At 36.0% G+C, this 13,862-nt stretch overlaps 2 protein-coding genes across 4 annotated transcripts; one reads left to right on the top strand and one right to left on the bottom strand.

The window, feature by feature from the left end:
* The first annotated feature begins 3,218 nt into the window (after window positions 1-3,218).
* On the top strand, window positions 3,219-9,908 carry LOC113714695 (exocyst complex component EXO84B). Of its 3 annotated transcripts, XM_027238699.2 has the most exons (8): window positions 3,219-3,851; window positions 3,992-4,089; window positions 4,463-5,516; window positions 6,074-6,526; window positions 7,013-7,198; window positions 7,862-7,998; window positions 8,893-9,464; window positions 9,576-9,908. In XM_027238699.2, exons 1-8 carry the CDS (start codon window positions 3,633-3,635, stop codon window positions 9,608-9,610), a joined length of 2,754 nt encoding a protein of 917 aa, XP_027094500.1. In that variant the 5' UTR covers window positions 3,219-3,632; the 3' UTR covers window positions 9,611-9,908. The 3 variants fall into 3 exon arrangements, with proteins under 3 accessions (XP_027094500.1, XP_027094518.1, XP_027094528.1); XM_027238717.2 differs by having other exon boundaries at window positions 7,880-7,998; window positions 8,893-9,908; XM_027238727.2 differs by having other exon boundaries at window positions 3,749-3,851; window positions 3,945-4,089; window positions 8,893-9,908.
* Window positions 9,909-10,116: 208 nt separating this feature from the next.
* Window positions 10,117-12,186, bottom strand: LOC140013682 (multiple organellar RNA editing factor 2, chloroplastic-like). Its single transcript, XM_072063378.1, has 4 exons — window positions 11,544-12,186; window positions 11,304-11,401; window positions 11,104-11,169; window positions 10,117-10,411 (listed from the first exon to the last, which is right to left on the bottom strand). The coding sequence occupies exons 1-4, from the start codon at window positions 11,987-11,989 to the stop codon at window positions 10,269-10,271; spliced, it is 753 nt and encodes a 250-aa protein (XP_071919479.1). The 5' UTR covers window positions 11,990-12,186; the 3' UTR covers window positions 10,117-10,268.
* Window positions 12,187-13,862: the final 1,676 nt, after the last annotated feature.

Raw genomic sequence — 13,862 nt, 5'->3', positions numbered from 1 at the left:
GTTGTTTATAGAAATTCTTATAGATCGTCCATTGATACAATGATTTTTTGTGAGATAGTGACACGTTCTTACTAATTGAATTAGTACGTGTCAACAAAGTACTATTTATTGTCAAATACAAGTCATTGTATCAATTCATTTATATTGTATATGTACATTTTGGAAATTTTTTTGGCGTAATTTTGGACATGTTATAAAAGAAAATAAAGTGACATCAACAATAATTGGACGTCATTAATAACACACTTTCTAAGTTTTAATGGTTCTCCTAGTTATGCTTCTTCTAACAATTATGGTTTATTTATGGGCAAATTACGCTTTAACGCGCTATAGTTTAGTGTTTAACTCTCTTATAGTTTCAAAAGTTATACATAACTTCTCATGATTTGAATTAAAGTGTCAAAATGACGGAATTTGCAATCTACAACGGGTCAGCTAAAATGTCAAAAAATAGTCCTATGTAAAATTGAAAATTATTTATTAATCACGGGAAGTTATTTATATATATTGAAAACCATAAAGGGGTTATATGATAAAATATAAAATTATACGGGGTTAGAGTATTATGTTTATTATATTTATATATTTTGGTCACTTTAACCATTTTAGTTTTTAAACAAGGATAATTTCAATATTTTCATAGTTTACGTTACGAATGATCATTTCCGTTACTTTGACACTTTAATCCAAACTATAAGAGAATTATATATAGTTTTTTAAAACTATAGGAAATTATGTAAAATTTAGCTATACCACAGGTGGTAAAAAGTGCAAATTGCCCTTTATTTATTGTGGTCCTGCTTAAAGAAAAAAAGATTTGATTATGCTTTAATGTGTTTGAATATCTTTATTTTTCAAATAATATTTTACTTGTATTATAATCAAATTTTGCAATCTACATTTTTATATTTTCAATCACATTTTTATCTCACATACATCACATCATAAAAAATATTACAATAATTATTTCAAATAATACTCAGTCCAAACAACTCCTCGGATTAGGATGACTTCCCTCCCTCACATGGTAGGAGTATGGCTAATTGCTCAGAATATAGGCCAAAAAAAAATTACTCGCACATGTATAGCTCTGACAGCCATTAGGTACGAATCTATGGGTGCCGGGCTGTGTCAACCCGGCACCCAAAAGCTTTTTTTGACTCTGGCTTCTCCGTCAGAATTGCAGTTCAGAATTTTTTTTTTTTAATAAAGCTGTCGGCTACACAGTGCCCGGTAGCCGACAATGTCTGCTAAAGCTGGCTACCGGGCTGAGAGTGCCCGGCAGCCAGTCAAATTTAAAAAAAAAAAAAAAACTCCAGAGTGTCCGTCTACAACATCAGGTGATAAAGGCAAGGGCAAAAGGCGTACCGGCCGTTGACATGATCATTTCCGGTGCATGTTTTACAATTTCAAATATTTGAATATGGGGCACAGCTGAGCTATTTTAATATTTTATTAGAATAATGTTTATCGTTATTGGGTGTATTCACAATTTGACAGTGTGAAGTTATGCATTTTTCCTTCTCCTCATTTTTTTTGCCTATTTTGTTTTTATATTGCACAATAAATTTATATTTATTAAATTATATAGTACATTAAATATTAGATAACAATTTTAACAAATAATTTGTCAACAATTTGAGAACTGCATCTTATTGTAAAAAAAATTAGATTTTTCGTTTAAAACGGGTTTTGTTTAGTTTAACATCTTATAGAAGTAATTATTGATTTAACAAATCTGTTTTCATCTATTTCTATTGTTCGATTCATGAAATGTAATTTACTTAACTTAAAAGACTAAAGAGATTTAGCACGTCAAGTGGCATAAGTTTTAAATAATTAGATTTGACTTCATATTTTTTCGTCTCTTATGTTTTAAATAATTATATTTCAAATGAAATAAAATGTGAATTTGATTGAATCCATAAAAAATGTGGTCTAATTCTTATTAAAATCCTTAAAAGTAATCCAAATTGTCAAAACATATTAGCCTAAAGAGTATCTTTTCGTTATATTAATTATCAACAAATGAAAACACTTACATCATATATAAAAGAAAATTTAGTGAAATTTTTTTTTTAATTTGAGTATATAATAACTTTAGTTGTAAATAGTATTAGGATATGAGTTTCAATCGACTATGATAACATACTGTAATTATAATAACAAATAAAAGTGATTACCAATATAAAAAAACTCGCAAGAATTTTTTAAAAATTCCTTGCCATTTCTTCTTGTCTTTCCTTCATATTAAATCAAATATTTCAATAATACAATTTAATGTATTTATATTTATATTCATCTTAAATTGATAATTTTATTGAATAATTTAAATAATAATAAAATCTTTATTTAAATTGAAATTTAATAAACAACTAGTTGAAATGTCAAAAAAGAAAAAAAATATTATTCAATCGACTCAATGACATATACTTATATTATAATAGAATACTTAATTAACTTTTTTAATTTATTAAATATAAGTATTGGCCATTAGATGATGAAAAAAATTTTAAAATAACTTTTATTATGATTTTAAAATATATAATATTTTTAATCTATGAATAATCTACTTTTTTTAGTGCCCGAATATACTTCTTTGTGCGTCTATATAGGATAAAGTTGGCCTCTTTTCATTGCTTCTTCCTATTATGCACAGAAAAGTGAAGTCTCCGCGTGATAGAGTTGACTTCCTTGCATTATACGGAAAAGTGAAGTCTCCGCGCGAAATGCTAAACGAGATAGTAAAGCAAGACATTCAGGCAACCTTTTTTTTTTTGTCCTGTACGCACTCTGCCAGCCTTTTTTTTTTTTTGTTTTGCCAGGCACCCGAAATTCAAACGTCTGGAGTTTTTTTTTTTTTGAAAATTTGACTGGCTGCCGGGCACTCTCAGCCCGGTAGCCAGCTTTAGCAGACATTGTCGGCTAAAAAAATAAATTCTGAAGTGCAATTCTGACGGAGAAGTCAGAGTCAAAAAATGCTTTTGGGTGCCGGGCTGACACCCATAGATTCGTACCTAATGGCTGTCAAAGCCATACATAGCCGAGTAATTTTTTTTTGGCCTATATTCTGAGCAATTAGCCTAGGAGTATATTCTTTATTAGAAAAATATTTCAAGTACACTAAGTAGTATCTATGCAAACGTCGGGGAAATTAATTTGTTAAGAGTTATTCTTCTTTTTTTCTTTTTTCTCAAAACGAAAGCGCCACAAGTATTAATTTTTTTAAACGTATATTAAATTGCAGTGGCAACCATAAGAAAAACACACACATTTTATACAAGAGTTTACTTACATTTGGGCGGCGAAGATCAATCCGACCGGACAAAAACGGACAAGAAGACGGCAGCGGAGTAGCAAGGCGGAGGAGGAGTGAGGAGGAGGGGGACGAAGGGAAACAAACGAACGAGTGGAAGGAAACAAAACAGCAGACTGCAGCCAGAGCAATAAAGAGCTTATTTGCCTCCAAAAATTAACGAACAAACCAAAGCCAACCAAAAGAAAACAACAATGGCTGCACAACACGACGTAGCAACAACACTCCTCAACAGACATCCTCCTCCTCCTTGCATTCTTCTCTACTCTCCCATCAACTCCACCCGATCAAACCTCTCCACCCCAACTTCATCATCATGGACACCTCCACCGCTTCCGCATCTTCTTCGGCTGCAACAACATCAAGAAGATTCCGGTTCAGAGATCCGGCGAGTCTTCGAGAAATCATGCTGGCCTCTCAAGACTCTGTTAATGAAGACTTGTTACGCGGCCACACCAGCCCAGACTACTCTTCTTCTTCTTCTGGTGATCATGGCGATGTCGATGACTCCGAGCTCGAGTCCATGACCGCTAAGGTGGAACAATATTCTTTTTTTTTTCTGAAAAAAATTATAGACTCGACACGTATGTATGTATATTTGATGATTTTTTTATTTTTTGTTTCATAGCCTGATTCTCAACTTCCTTTTTCATGGCTGATTTGACGAGGATACAGGGTATTCAGAATCTATGTTCCGAATTGCTTGAGCTGAAAAATGAGTCTGATGAAGATTTTCAGAAGAGCATATCTTCTAATTATGCTGTCTTTCTTAGGTAACCTTTTCAGTTACCAGCAGTTGCTCTGATAGTTTTTACACTGTCACCGTACATTGATTCTATTTATGTTATTATGTCAACTTGTACTCGTGCTAGATATTGCCCTTCAGTATCCACAGTGATTTACCAATACATCTTCTATTACAAAGAATGACAATGAACTTTTGAATCCACATTAATTTATCAATATACCATCTCTTTCCAGTTTCTGAACAGAGGTCTATCGGTTTAGCCTAAGGCATATGCATATCTGGACAGAAATTTACTACTATGAGTTGCTGAGCGGATAGCGCGTTTAGTATGTTGATCATTTTCCTAAAGAGCGCCTGCATCCCACTTTGACATATAAATGATGTATTTTGCTCTGCAGAACTTTCAAAGATATGGAAGGTCTGGAAAGTGAATTGATGCGACTGAAATACCAGGCTGCCACTCAGAAGAGGGTTATAAAAGACCTTCAGGAGAGTATCTCTTTGAAGGTTTTGTCTGAGGAGATAATGGAATCAATGCTCGAAGAGTCTTTCGATTCTCACAAGACAGCGTCTCGAAGCTTGCTGGAAGCTCATACGGAAGACATTTCAGAAATCCTGGATATACTACTTTCAGAACATAGGTTGGGCGATGCTCTTTCTGTCCTGGAGATGGAAGGCAGGGCTTTCCAGAGCATGCGTTCTGGGGAAAGCTTTTCCTCAAAGGAGTTGATGTCTTACAACTCTGCAATATCAGAGAAAAAAGCGATGCTTGAGGATCAATTCACTCGACTGGCTAGAAATCCCAGAGTGTCAGCGCCTGAACTGCAAAAGGCGTTGCTTGGACTTTGCAGGCTCGGTAGCAGTTATCTTGCAATCCAGCTACTTCTTGATTACTACGATGCACGGATTGTACGCGGTACACATGATTTGAATTCCTCAAAAGCAGTTCAAAATGGGCTTTACATCCAACAAGCTGCAAAATTCATTTTTTCTATGATCTCCCAAGCAGCAAGGAGTTTTGTAGCATTACATGGAGAAGCTTCTTCTTATACTCCAGAACTAATCCTATGGGCCAATGAACACACCGAGGCTCTTGCCACTTGTTTGGCTAAGTATGTTGAATCCATATCCGAAATAAATGGTGGACTGTCTATAGCAGCAGAAACCGCTCAGTTTGCAATAGCATACTGTTCTTTGTTAGACAACCAAAATCTTGACTTAAGATCATGCTTGACAAATCGTGTGCGCCCTAGCATGGAACAGGTTCTACGGGTCAATGTTCATCATTACAAAAGGGTCATCAGTATTTTCACATCAAATGATTCTTGGATTATTGGAAGGTACCTTGTATCTGGTATCCTAAGCAAAGGAAGCTCCGTTGATGTCGTGGATAAGAAACCAGAATATTGCTTGCTCACTAACAGTGGAAGGAAGCTAGTCACGCTGTTTCAGGTTAGTTTAATTCGTTCAGCAAAAAGTTGTGCTCGAACTGAGAGTCGTTTCCTTAAACATGGACTCATGTTAGCTATTGGTGTCCATGAGCAACTGATTAGATCTGAAATGCGACTCGATCTTGATATTGTTATTTAAAAACTGACTCCTGAAAGGCCATTCCTTTCCTCCATGCTGATAAATTTGGCTGCGGAAGCATCTGACCAAGCAGTCCTTAATGATACATCAAATCCTTAAAACTGTGTTTCCTGTGTTCCTCTTTCTGCAGATCCATACCAAGGTTTAGTCTTTGTCATTTGTGTCCAAAATATAAGAGTCACTAAAGCTGACTGCTAAGGATATCAACAGTGGACTGTGTCTAGAAAATTATCTACGCCTGTATCTAATATCAGTAAATTGCTGACAGAGAATTCAGATTTAATTCAACTAAGTTCGTGAAAATTGAGGCAATGTCTAAACTTAGATGAAAGTATGTTGAAGGAATGATTAGCACCTATTAATCTTATCGCCGATTATTCAGTGATATAAAGCAAGGATCTGACACACTTTTTTTTTAGGCTATTACAGATGACAGCTTTCCCTTACTTTCCCTTCAAATGGAAGTTACTGTTCTTAGAGAGCTAATGGAACTCTTCACTGAGTATACCATCATTCTTGAAAAAGCTCTTAGTAGTGGTGCAGATCTGATCCAGGAAAGTGGGTCGAGTATTCAGCCAGCTGAGTCCCTGGTACAGGGAGTTTGTGTTATAGCCAACTCATTTACACTTGGGCAGATCTTCTCAAATATAATCAGATGTATTTTTGGCAACATTCACCACTTGAAGTTTGAGATTGATAATTATGTACTGTATATCCAAGATACTCATGTTCGACTTAGAGCATATTTTCTTGAGCAAATTATGCAGAAACTCTTAACTTCTGAAGGCAGTCAAGGACATGTTTCAGGAAGTTGCATCACTCTGGAGAATGATTCTGATATATATTATCTAGTGCCATCCATGCCTTACCAGGTATGTATCAAAGCTTTAGTTTTTAGACAAATGTGATTGAGTGTATGTGATTAAGCCTGAGGTAGAGAGATTTTTGAGCTTTGGAGTATGTTGATTTACACTGAAACATTTGGCTAACAACAAAACCGTGATGGCTTGTAACATATGCTACTTGGATAATAGAGAGCAAGCAAAGGAGATCCCTTGCTTGAGGCAGCAGGAATGCTTAACTGACCTAAATAGGCCCAATTTTTTCAAGGAAAATATCAGGCTTCCTGACTCAAGTTTGGAACTTCTTGATGCTACGAGTTCATTGTAATTTAGCCCCTGCAAGTGATTGTTTATCTCATGCATTAGCTCGAGTTCTCTTGATTTCTTATTTGTGATTTCCCTTCTCCCTTCCTGGATAGAACTAAGATTTTGTTCTATTAGTTAAAATGCTTTATAGAAAGTAACATGTTTTGACATGCTTACACTGTTTTTCCTTCTTGATGTGGTAACAATCAGGGACTCTATTTAGAGCTAAGAAAGTTACAGAAGTTTGCCGAGGACAATTACATTGAACTGGATTGGTTGCTGGATGTACTCAGAGAGCTGATGGAGGCAATATTTTTCCAGATTGCAAACAGAGAGGAAATTTTGACAGTTACTAATGATCTATCCATGGAACAAAAGTCTAGGAATTTGATGCAGGTATAGATTTCTCTTAAGGCAAATGTGTTCCATGTATTATATATGAATCACCTTGTAACCTGGATTCGAATTGCCTGGGATCTGGACAGTGCTTAAGTTCCAAAAAAGTCTGGATATACTTAAAACTGGAAGATGGTTAACCTCGTTGTTGTTGAACTACTTGTAAATCTCAAAGGCACTATTCTTACTTATAAGAAAGAAATTCATGCTTCGTTGGACATCATTGATCTGAACTACTGATAGAGGTAGATAACTCTGTTCAATCTAGACTTGGAAAGATAGGTGGCAGCTAGTTTCTCCCTCAGGCTAGATCAAATGCTTGCATCAGTCTGTCTCTTCCTTTCTAGCAATACAATTAAACCTGATATGGTCACAAACTCCACAGTCTAGCTTGTTGGTCACTACATTTTGTTAGTAATGATGCTTCCAATTGGGTTAGATGCAAAACAGTTTTATAAAAGAGGATTGCCTCTGAAGAGAGTGTTTTTTTTTTCTAACTTATCAAAACTTGCCAAACTTGTTCACATTATTTGATGATCAATTAGTCATTTTGATACACTCAAGCAGTTCTGCAATCTACACTTTCTTGGCTTCAGTCTCAGCTGCAATACTGCTTATTTTCTTCTTACTCTGGTTTAATGAAGTTATTTAATTTGCAACCAGTTTATTCTGGACATGCAGTTTCTGGTGGAAATTGCTAGATCTGGGGGATATCTGTCTCATAGTATAGTCAATGCCTCCATGGAGACTGTAGCTCACATCAAATCTGGCCTATATTCCTCTGATTTTACTCTGGCAAGGTAACTATTCAGCTTAAGCTTTTTATATTCATGAAAACGATCCAACCAGTCAGAGGCTCTTTCTGATGTTGGAAATTCTTAACTACTGCATAAGAAGAGGTGCTGAGTTGGTTCAGCACTAGAAAGTTCTGTCCATTAGAAACCAGGGTATGCAACACATCTAACTTCTGAAACATTGAAGATAGATTGGTAAGACATAAGCATACAAGGGAAGACGCAAAATCACTCTTGTACCTCTGTTGCCCGGTAAACCAATTATTTTTAATAATATTAAATAAACCTACGAAACTTTCTTGCAACTGTCATGCCAACAATCAGAAATTCATATGCCTATATGGAACTCAGCTTGCAGCTGTTGCCTGCAGTATACTGAAGAGCTAACACAGACTTGTTCTATGCTTTCACATCCTTTTATCTTTCCTGCAAAATTTCTTATGAAGGAAAAAGAATGTTAGCTAGGCATGGATCACCATCTAATTAAGCGAAAGCCAGAGATACTAGAGCCAGCATGATGGTAGCTACTAAAGCATAAACAGCTCATTTTTCCCTACCCTATGCAGCATGGTGCCATTATTATTCAAAGTTCATCCTGAATTTTGCTGTCATTCAGTTTGTTATGATCAGTAAATATAGGTATATCACTATCATTAAGATCTTTATTGACTTTTGGAATATCACTTAGTGTTTTAATGCTCAGGAACTGTCAATTATATGTAGCATATTTAAACCACTTTTTTCAGCATATGCGGCAAAAGTAATCTGTGTGTTTCCTCGGTTCAGAAGATGCAAGTACAACATTGAAAATAAGGAAAACTCTAGATCGGAACGCTTGTTAATTGCTTCAATTATGACTAATCTGGATTAGGTCATCTTGTTTGTTTCTCCTTTTTGTAGCTGCGTCAATGATCAGAGATGGGCTGCAGATGCTGCTATGATAGCCATGCAAAAGCTTGACGTACTTGATGAGAAAGAATCTGCTACCAATGACATGGCTAATAATCTGGAAGGAGAAACAATTGAATGTGAATCTCAGCATTCTACCGACTCGTTTGAAGATGATGAGAGCACTACTTCTCCAAAACAGTCTATCGAGTCACCAAAAAATCTGGCAATTTCACGTGCATCGGAAATGCCCAGTCATTCGGAAAAGCGGATTTCAGAAACAGAAAATATTACATTGGAAGGAGATATCCTTGATGATTCAAGTTCTGTGGATTGTTCCGAACCTTTCAAAGAAAGATTACGCGGATTTGGAAGGGATGAAATCAATTCAAGAAATCCAAATAATGATTCACTAGAGACATTATTGGCAGAAGACAATTTTGCAGAAGCCTCCATGGATGAGATCAGCAGTTTACGAGAGAGGAATTACACTCGTAAAGGTTTGCCTATAAACACAAGTGGAACTCTCGCTAAAGCTGAGGACCTGATTGAACGACCGCAAAGTAACCATGGAGAAAACAATGGTGAGAGAACGTCCGCTGTTCTAAAAGAGGATTGAGGAAAGGGCTTCATCTTTCTAACTAACACTTATACGCCCCCAAATGAACGAGCAATTCTTTTTTAAATCTGTGCAGATGGACATCACAAAAGGATCTTAAAGCCAACCTAAGCAAGCGTTACGAAAACACAGAACTTGGATGCACAGATCCCTCCATGGCTCTATTTTAGGCTTCACTGCTTAACTTAGGCTTTGGAGCGGGGACAAAGCGTTAAGGCAATGAAGCGCGCTCCACTTCAGTGACCTGTTCAGCCCCGCGTCTTTGTACGTGTAACTAAACTCGAACCCTAAGCATGTATCCATATTGATATCAAATAATAAAACGTTTCCATAGACATGAACACTTGTGGAAGAACCTAATGCTCTGGTTCTGCAGGGCTGAAGGTAACTTTTCTTTCTGGAGTATAAATCTTGATGGCTTTCACTTTCCTTATCCTTCACCCAAATACATCTTATGATGAATTCCAACCTTTACCGCTGCCATGGTAAAATCAAACAAATATTCAACTGGCCTCAGGCAGCGGCAGTCCCCGTCAATGACTGCAAAAGATTAATTGCACTACAAAGGAGAATGAAAACAAAAGAAATCTAAATCTCCACCAGACTACCATTTGAAGTTCAGAAAAGCCTACATGGCTCACTTTGTTGTCATATAACCTTCAAAACAGCGCAAATCCCAAACATGACATCTAAATACAACCATTTCATGACTGAACTTTCATCCACTAGATGACATACAGAGTCCTTCAACTAAAGTTCAGCTAATAGTTCACCGCATATTTTCGCGGCGCCTCACATAACGGGTGCGGTCATTGTATCTTGGTCTGTCTTGGGCTCTTTGGGGTACTGGCTCCACTCTCCTTTGCCTCTCTGGGGACCTTTGAACAATCTCCCCATTCACGTAAAGCTCGGCTGGTAAATCACAGCAAGATGCCAAATTAAGAAATTCAACTCAATCTCTAAGTAACAAGACATAGTTAGAGTGTAAGAAAACATGTTCTGGTAACTAGGACGATCATGCAGTCAAAATCAGATGCTTCCATTGGTGTGAGAACACTAAGCATCTGTACAAGACCAGATATCATTCAATCTTGTACAAAAATGCAAAACAAGTAATAATAAAACTCCAACTTCTTCACTTTTGTAGACTAAATAAATCCTAGGACTGCCATGAAAGGAACTACTATGAACGCCTCATAAATAGGCAAGACAGACAAAAAGAAGGTTTTGGAGGGGGAGGAACCACAAAATGCAGTCTGTTAGACAAGAAAGGAACAAATGACTTGGCTATTTCAAGCCTGGAAAAGAAAAAAACAATCAATAAATAGAAGTTCAAAAGCTAAGTTTGCACTGAGATGAATTCGTTGAACGCATTCCAATAGATAATTTTGCACTTTTGAGATAAATTTAGAAAACGCATACTTTTGACTAAAAGCAAATCATGCTGCCAATCCCCCCCCCCCCCAAAAACAAAAAAAAAGTGTAGATACTTCTACAATCATACACACTATACAAATTTTTACCTAACTCCAATATATGTGAATAAAGCTGTTCCTTTTTCTTTTTAAAGGTTGGGAATTTATGGGATAAGAAGGAAAGACTACCTCCATAATCCTTGTTCTCAGCATCGACGTAGGAATCCGGAAGAACAAATAAAACACCAGGCAGTCCTGTTAAAGTCATACGATGTTGATATTCATAATCAGCAACACGAACTCTATCACAAACATAAAACTAATAATTTGAAAAAGAAAAATGACCAAAAGTATAATACTAATGGTGATAAAGAAGAGGCACTACAAACCTTCAAGCTTGTTGGAGGTTTCCTCGTCAATTTCACACCCAAAACCGAAATATCTTTCGCATGAAACATTATATATCTTCTTCTTTGCTTCCTCCTCACTGAATTCAATAAATGAGAATCTTTTATTTTATCCGAATATTTTCAAAAGAAACAAGCAATTGTACAGCTAAAAAAACAATTAATTGGAAGACAAAAGTTGAAGGAAAAAAATGTAGCAGCAGCAGTATTAAGCTGAATGACCTGCCGAGGACTTTGGCTAGGGTTTGTACATAGCAATCGATCATTTGCTGCTTAGCAGCGCCTTCGCCGCCGGGCTTGTCCATAACAATAAGCCAGTGCTCGTAATCGCAACCGGGGAAAAGCGGAGCCATTTCAGTTGGGGGACGGTCGCTGAAGTTTGACCCGGAGTTGAGGGGCGAGTAGGCGGAGCCGGGGCGGTTAACTCTGCATCGGACAGGGTTGAGACGGATAGTTGCAGGAACGATGAAACGAAGGGCATGGGAAATGGAAGGTGAGGAGTTGGGCCGGGTGGACGATGCCGGCCTAACGAATCCGGGTAGGGGTGGGGGCTTGGATACTGTGGAAGAGTAGAAGCGTTTGGAGAGGAGAAAGCAGGTGGATTTGGTGGTTGATCGGATGGATAGGAGTGATCGGGCGGCTGTAGCTGCCATGGTGGCCGCTGCCATTTGTCGTCTCAGAAGATTTGAGGGCTCAGCGAAGGAAAGTAGAGGGCGCAGAGATGGGGGATGAGATGAGGGCTTATGGTGAATAAGGGTTTTCCCAGACTGAAGAGGATTCTTTTTTGCTGTGTCTCTCTTAATTGGATATTGAGAGAAAAAAAAAAAATCTAAAGAGCTATGATCAGATGTGATGGGTTACATCCGCTGTGAGATGCGCACATCACGGGCGTCAAAATTTAACCTGATATGATAGATGATTACTAATTCTATTTGACTCAAAAATTGGACCTAGCAACCAGAATTAGTACCTCTGATTCAAGCTTATGTAAGCTGTGTTTGGATTGCAATTTTTTCTGAAAAATTATTACGTTTTTTTGTAGATATATTTTTAATTATCTTTTTATTTTACATATATTAAATCGTTACACTAATTTTTCTATAAAAAGTTCAAAAATATGCAATCAAAACAAAAGACCATGAATTGGAGGTTTCAGTGTTTGTTTTCGAGTTTTGTTCGTTTAGCTTTGTTTTTCTCTTTCTTTTTTTTTTTTGCTTGTTGATTATTGGCATCATTTTGCTTTAATTTAAACCAAATTTAATTTGTTCATTTAGTAAATTAGCATGATTTAACGTGTTAAATATAGATAATGAAAACTAAATTGGACACTAGATAGAGTATAAGGTGTAAACCTCGCTGTAGATCAAGGATTCAAAGCAAAGATATGCAGCAGTGCACCTTTTTGGAGTCCGTTTGGACCTAATTTTTTTTTTCATTTCACCTTACAATAGATTAAGCCCGTTACATAGACATAGACATCCTACCTTCAGAAGTAGTACTTCTAATTGAAAATTACACAGAGCTAATTTAGTAAGACCATGAATTGGAGGTTTCGATGTTTGTTTTCGAGTTTTGTTAATTTAGTTTTTTTTTTTGTTGCTTGTGGAATATTGGCATCGTTTTGCTTCAATTTGAGTCAAGTTTAACTTGTTGATTTAGTAAATTAGCATGATTTAACCTGTTAAATACAGATAATGAAAATTAGATTGGCCACCAAGTAAAGTATAAGGTGTAAGCCTAACTGCAAGTCAGGGTTCGAACCAAATATGTGAATGATGCATCCTTTTGGACTATTACTCACGAAATTAAAAAAATTCCATTAGCCTCTCTTTCTATTGGAAAAAAAAAAACTATAATAGCCTTCACAAGATCTATAAAATCACAAGCAAAAATAAAGTAAAAAAGAAAAAGAAAACCCTTTCTTAGTAGTTAACACAAAAAATTACATTAACCTCCATTTTTATTAGAAAAAAAGACCATAATAACTTTCACAAACTTTTGTAGATTATAAGTGAAAATAAAGTAAAAAAAAAAAACATTTCCCTGCTAGTTTAACACATGTCTACTAAAAAACTTTAATCTAATTCCATCTAGTATATTGTATTTCATTCTTATTTCCTCTAATAAATTTATTATTCAATTCTAAAAAGAATCGACTAACTAGTAATGATGATTGATCAAAAGAAGTCTCTTAAATAGAAAAGGATGCTTTCAAAACATAGCTCAAAATTTTTTACAAAAGGACAATCTTAAAATTTTTATTCAACTTCGATTTCATTTATTTCTTTTTTAAAAATTAGACAGGGGCAATATAGAAAGTTCATCAGACTCTTTGTGCTTATGTCACCCGTTATTGTTGCCCCAAACATACTTTTCAGGGGACGTTTATACAATTTCTCAAACTTCGGTAAGGTGACTGCAATTGTTAGAAATTTGAAGGGAGGTTTCTGAATTTATTCCCAAAAATAATTGATCATCAATTAGCAATTAACGCAGCTCCCATTTAAAAAATTTGCCTCACCATATATATATATATATATA

The sequence above is a fragment of the Coffea arabica genome, chromosome 1e (assembly GCF_036785885.1).
Source record: "Coffea arabica cultivar ET-39 chromosome 1e, Coffea Arabica ET-39 HiFi, whole genome shotgun sequence".
Lineage (NCBI taxonomy): Eukaryota > Viridiplantae > Streptophyta > Magnoliopsida > Gentianales > Rubiaceae > Coffea > Coffea arabica.
This window is presented reverse-complemented; position numbering and strand designations above follow the sequence as displayed.

Excerpts from the sequence above, each read along its gene's own strand:
- LOC113714695 (XM_027238699.2), top strand. The coding sequence starts at position 3,633 with ATGGACACCTCCACCGCTTCCGCATCTTCTTCGGCTGCAACAACATCA. Across the intron at positions 6,527-7,012 it reads TGCCATCCATGCCTTACCAG|GGACTCTATTTAGAGCTAAG; the intron begins GTATGTATCAAA and ends GGTAACAATCAG. Across the intron at positions 9,465-9,575 it reads TAACCATGGAGAAAACAATG|ATGGACATCACAAAAGGATC; the intron begins GTGAGAGAACGT and ends AAATCTGTGCAG.
- LOC140013682 (XM_072063378.1), bottom strand. The coding sequence starts at position 11,989 with ATGGCAGCGGCCACCATGGCAGCTACAGCCGCCCGATCACTCCTATCC. Across the intron at positions 11,402-11,543 it reads CTAGCCAAAGTCCTCGGCAG|TGAGGAGGAAGCAAAGAAGA; the intron begins GTCATTCAGCTT and ends TATTGAATTCAG. Across the intron at positions 11,170-11,303 it reads AACCTCCAACAAGCTTGAAG|GACTGCCTGGTGTTTTATTT; the intron begins GTTTGTAGTGCC and ends TGACTTTAACAG.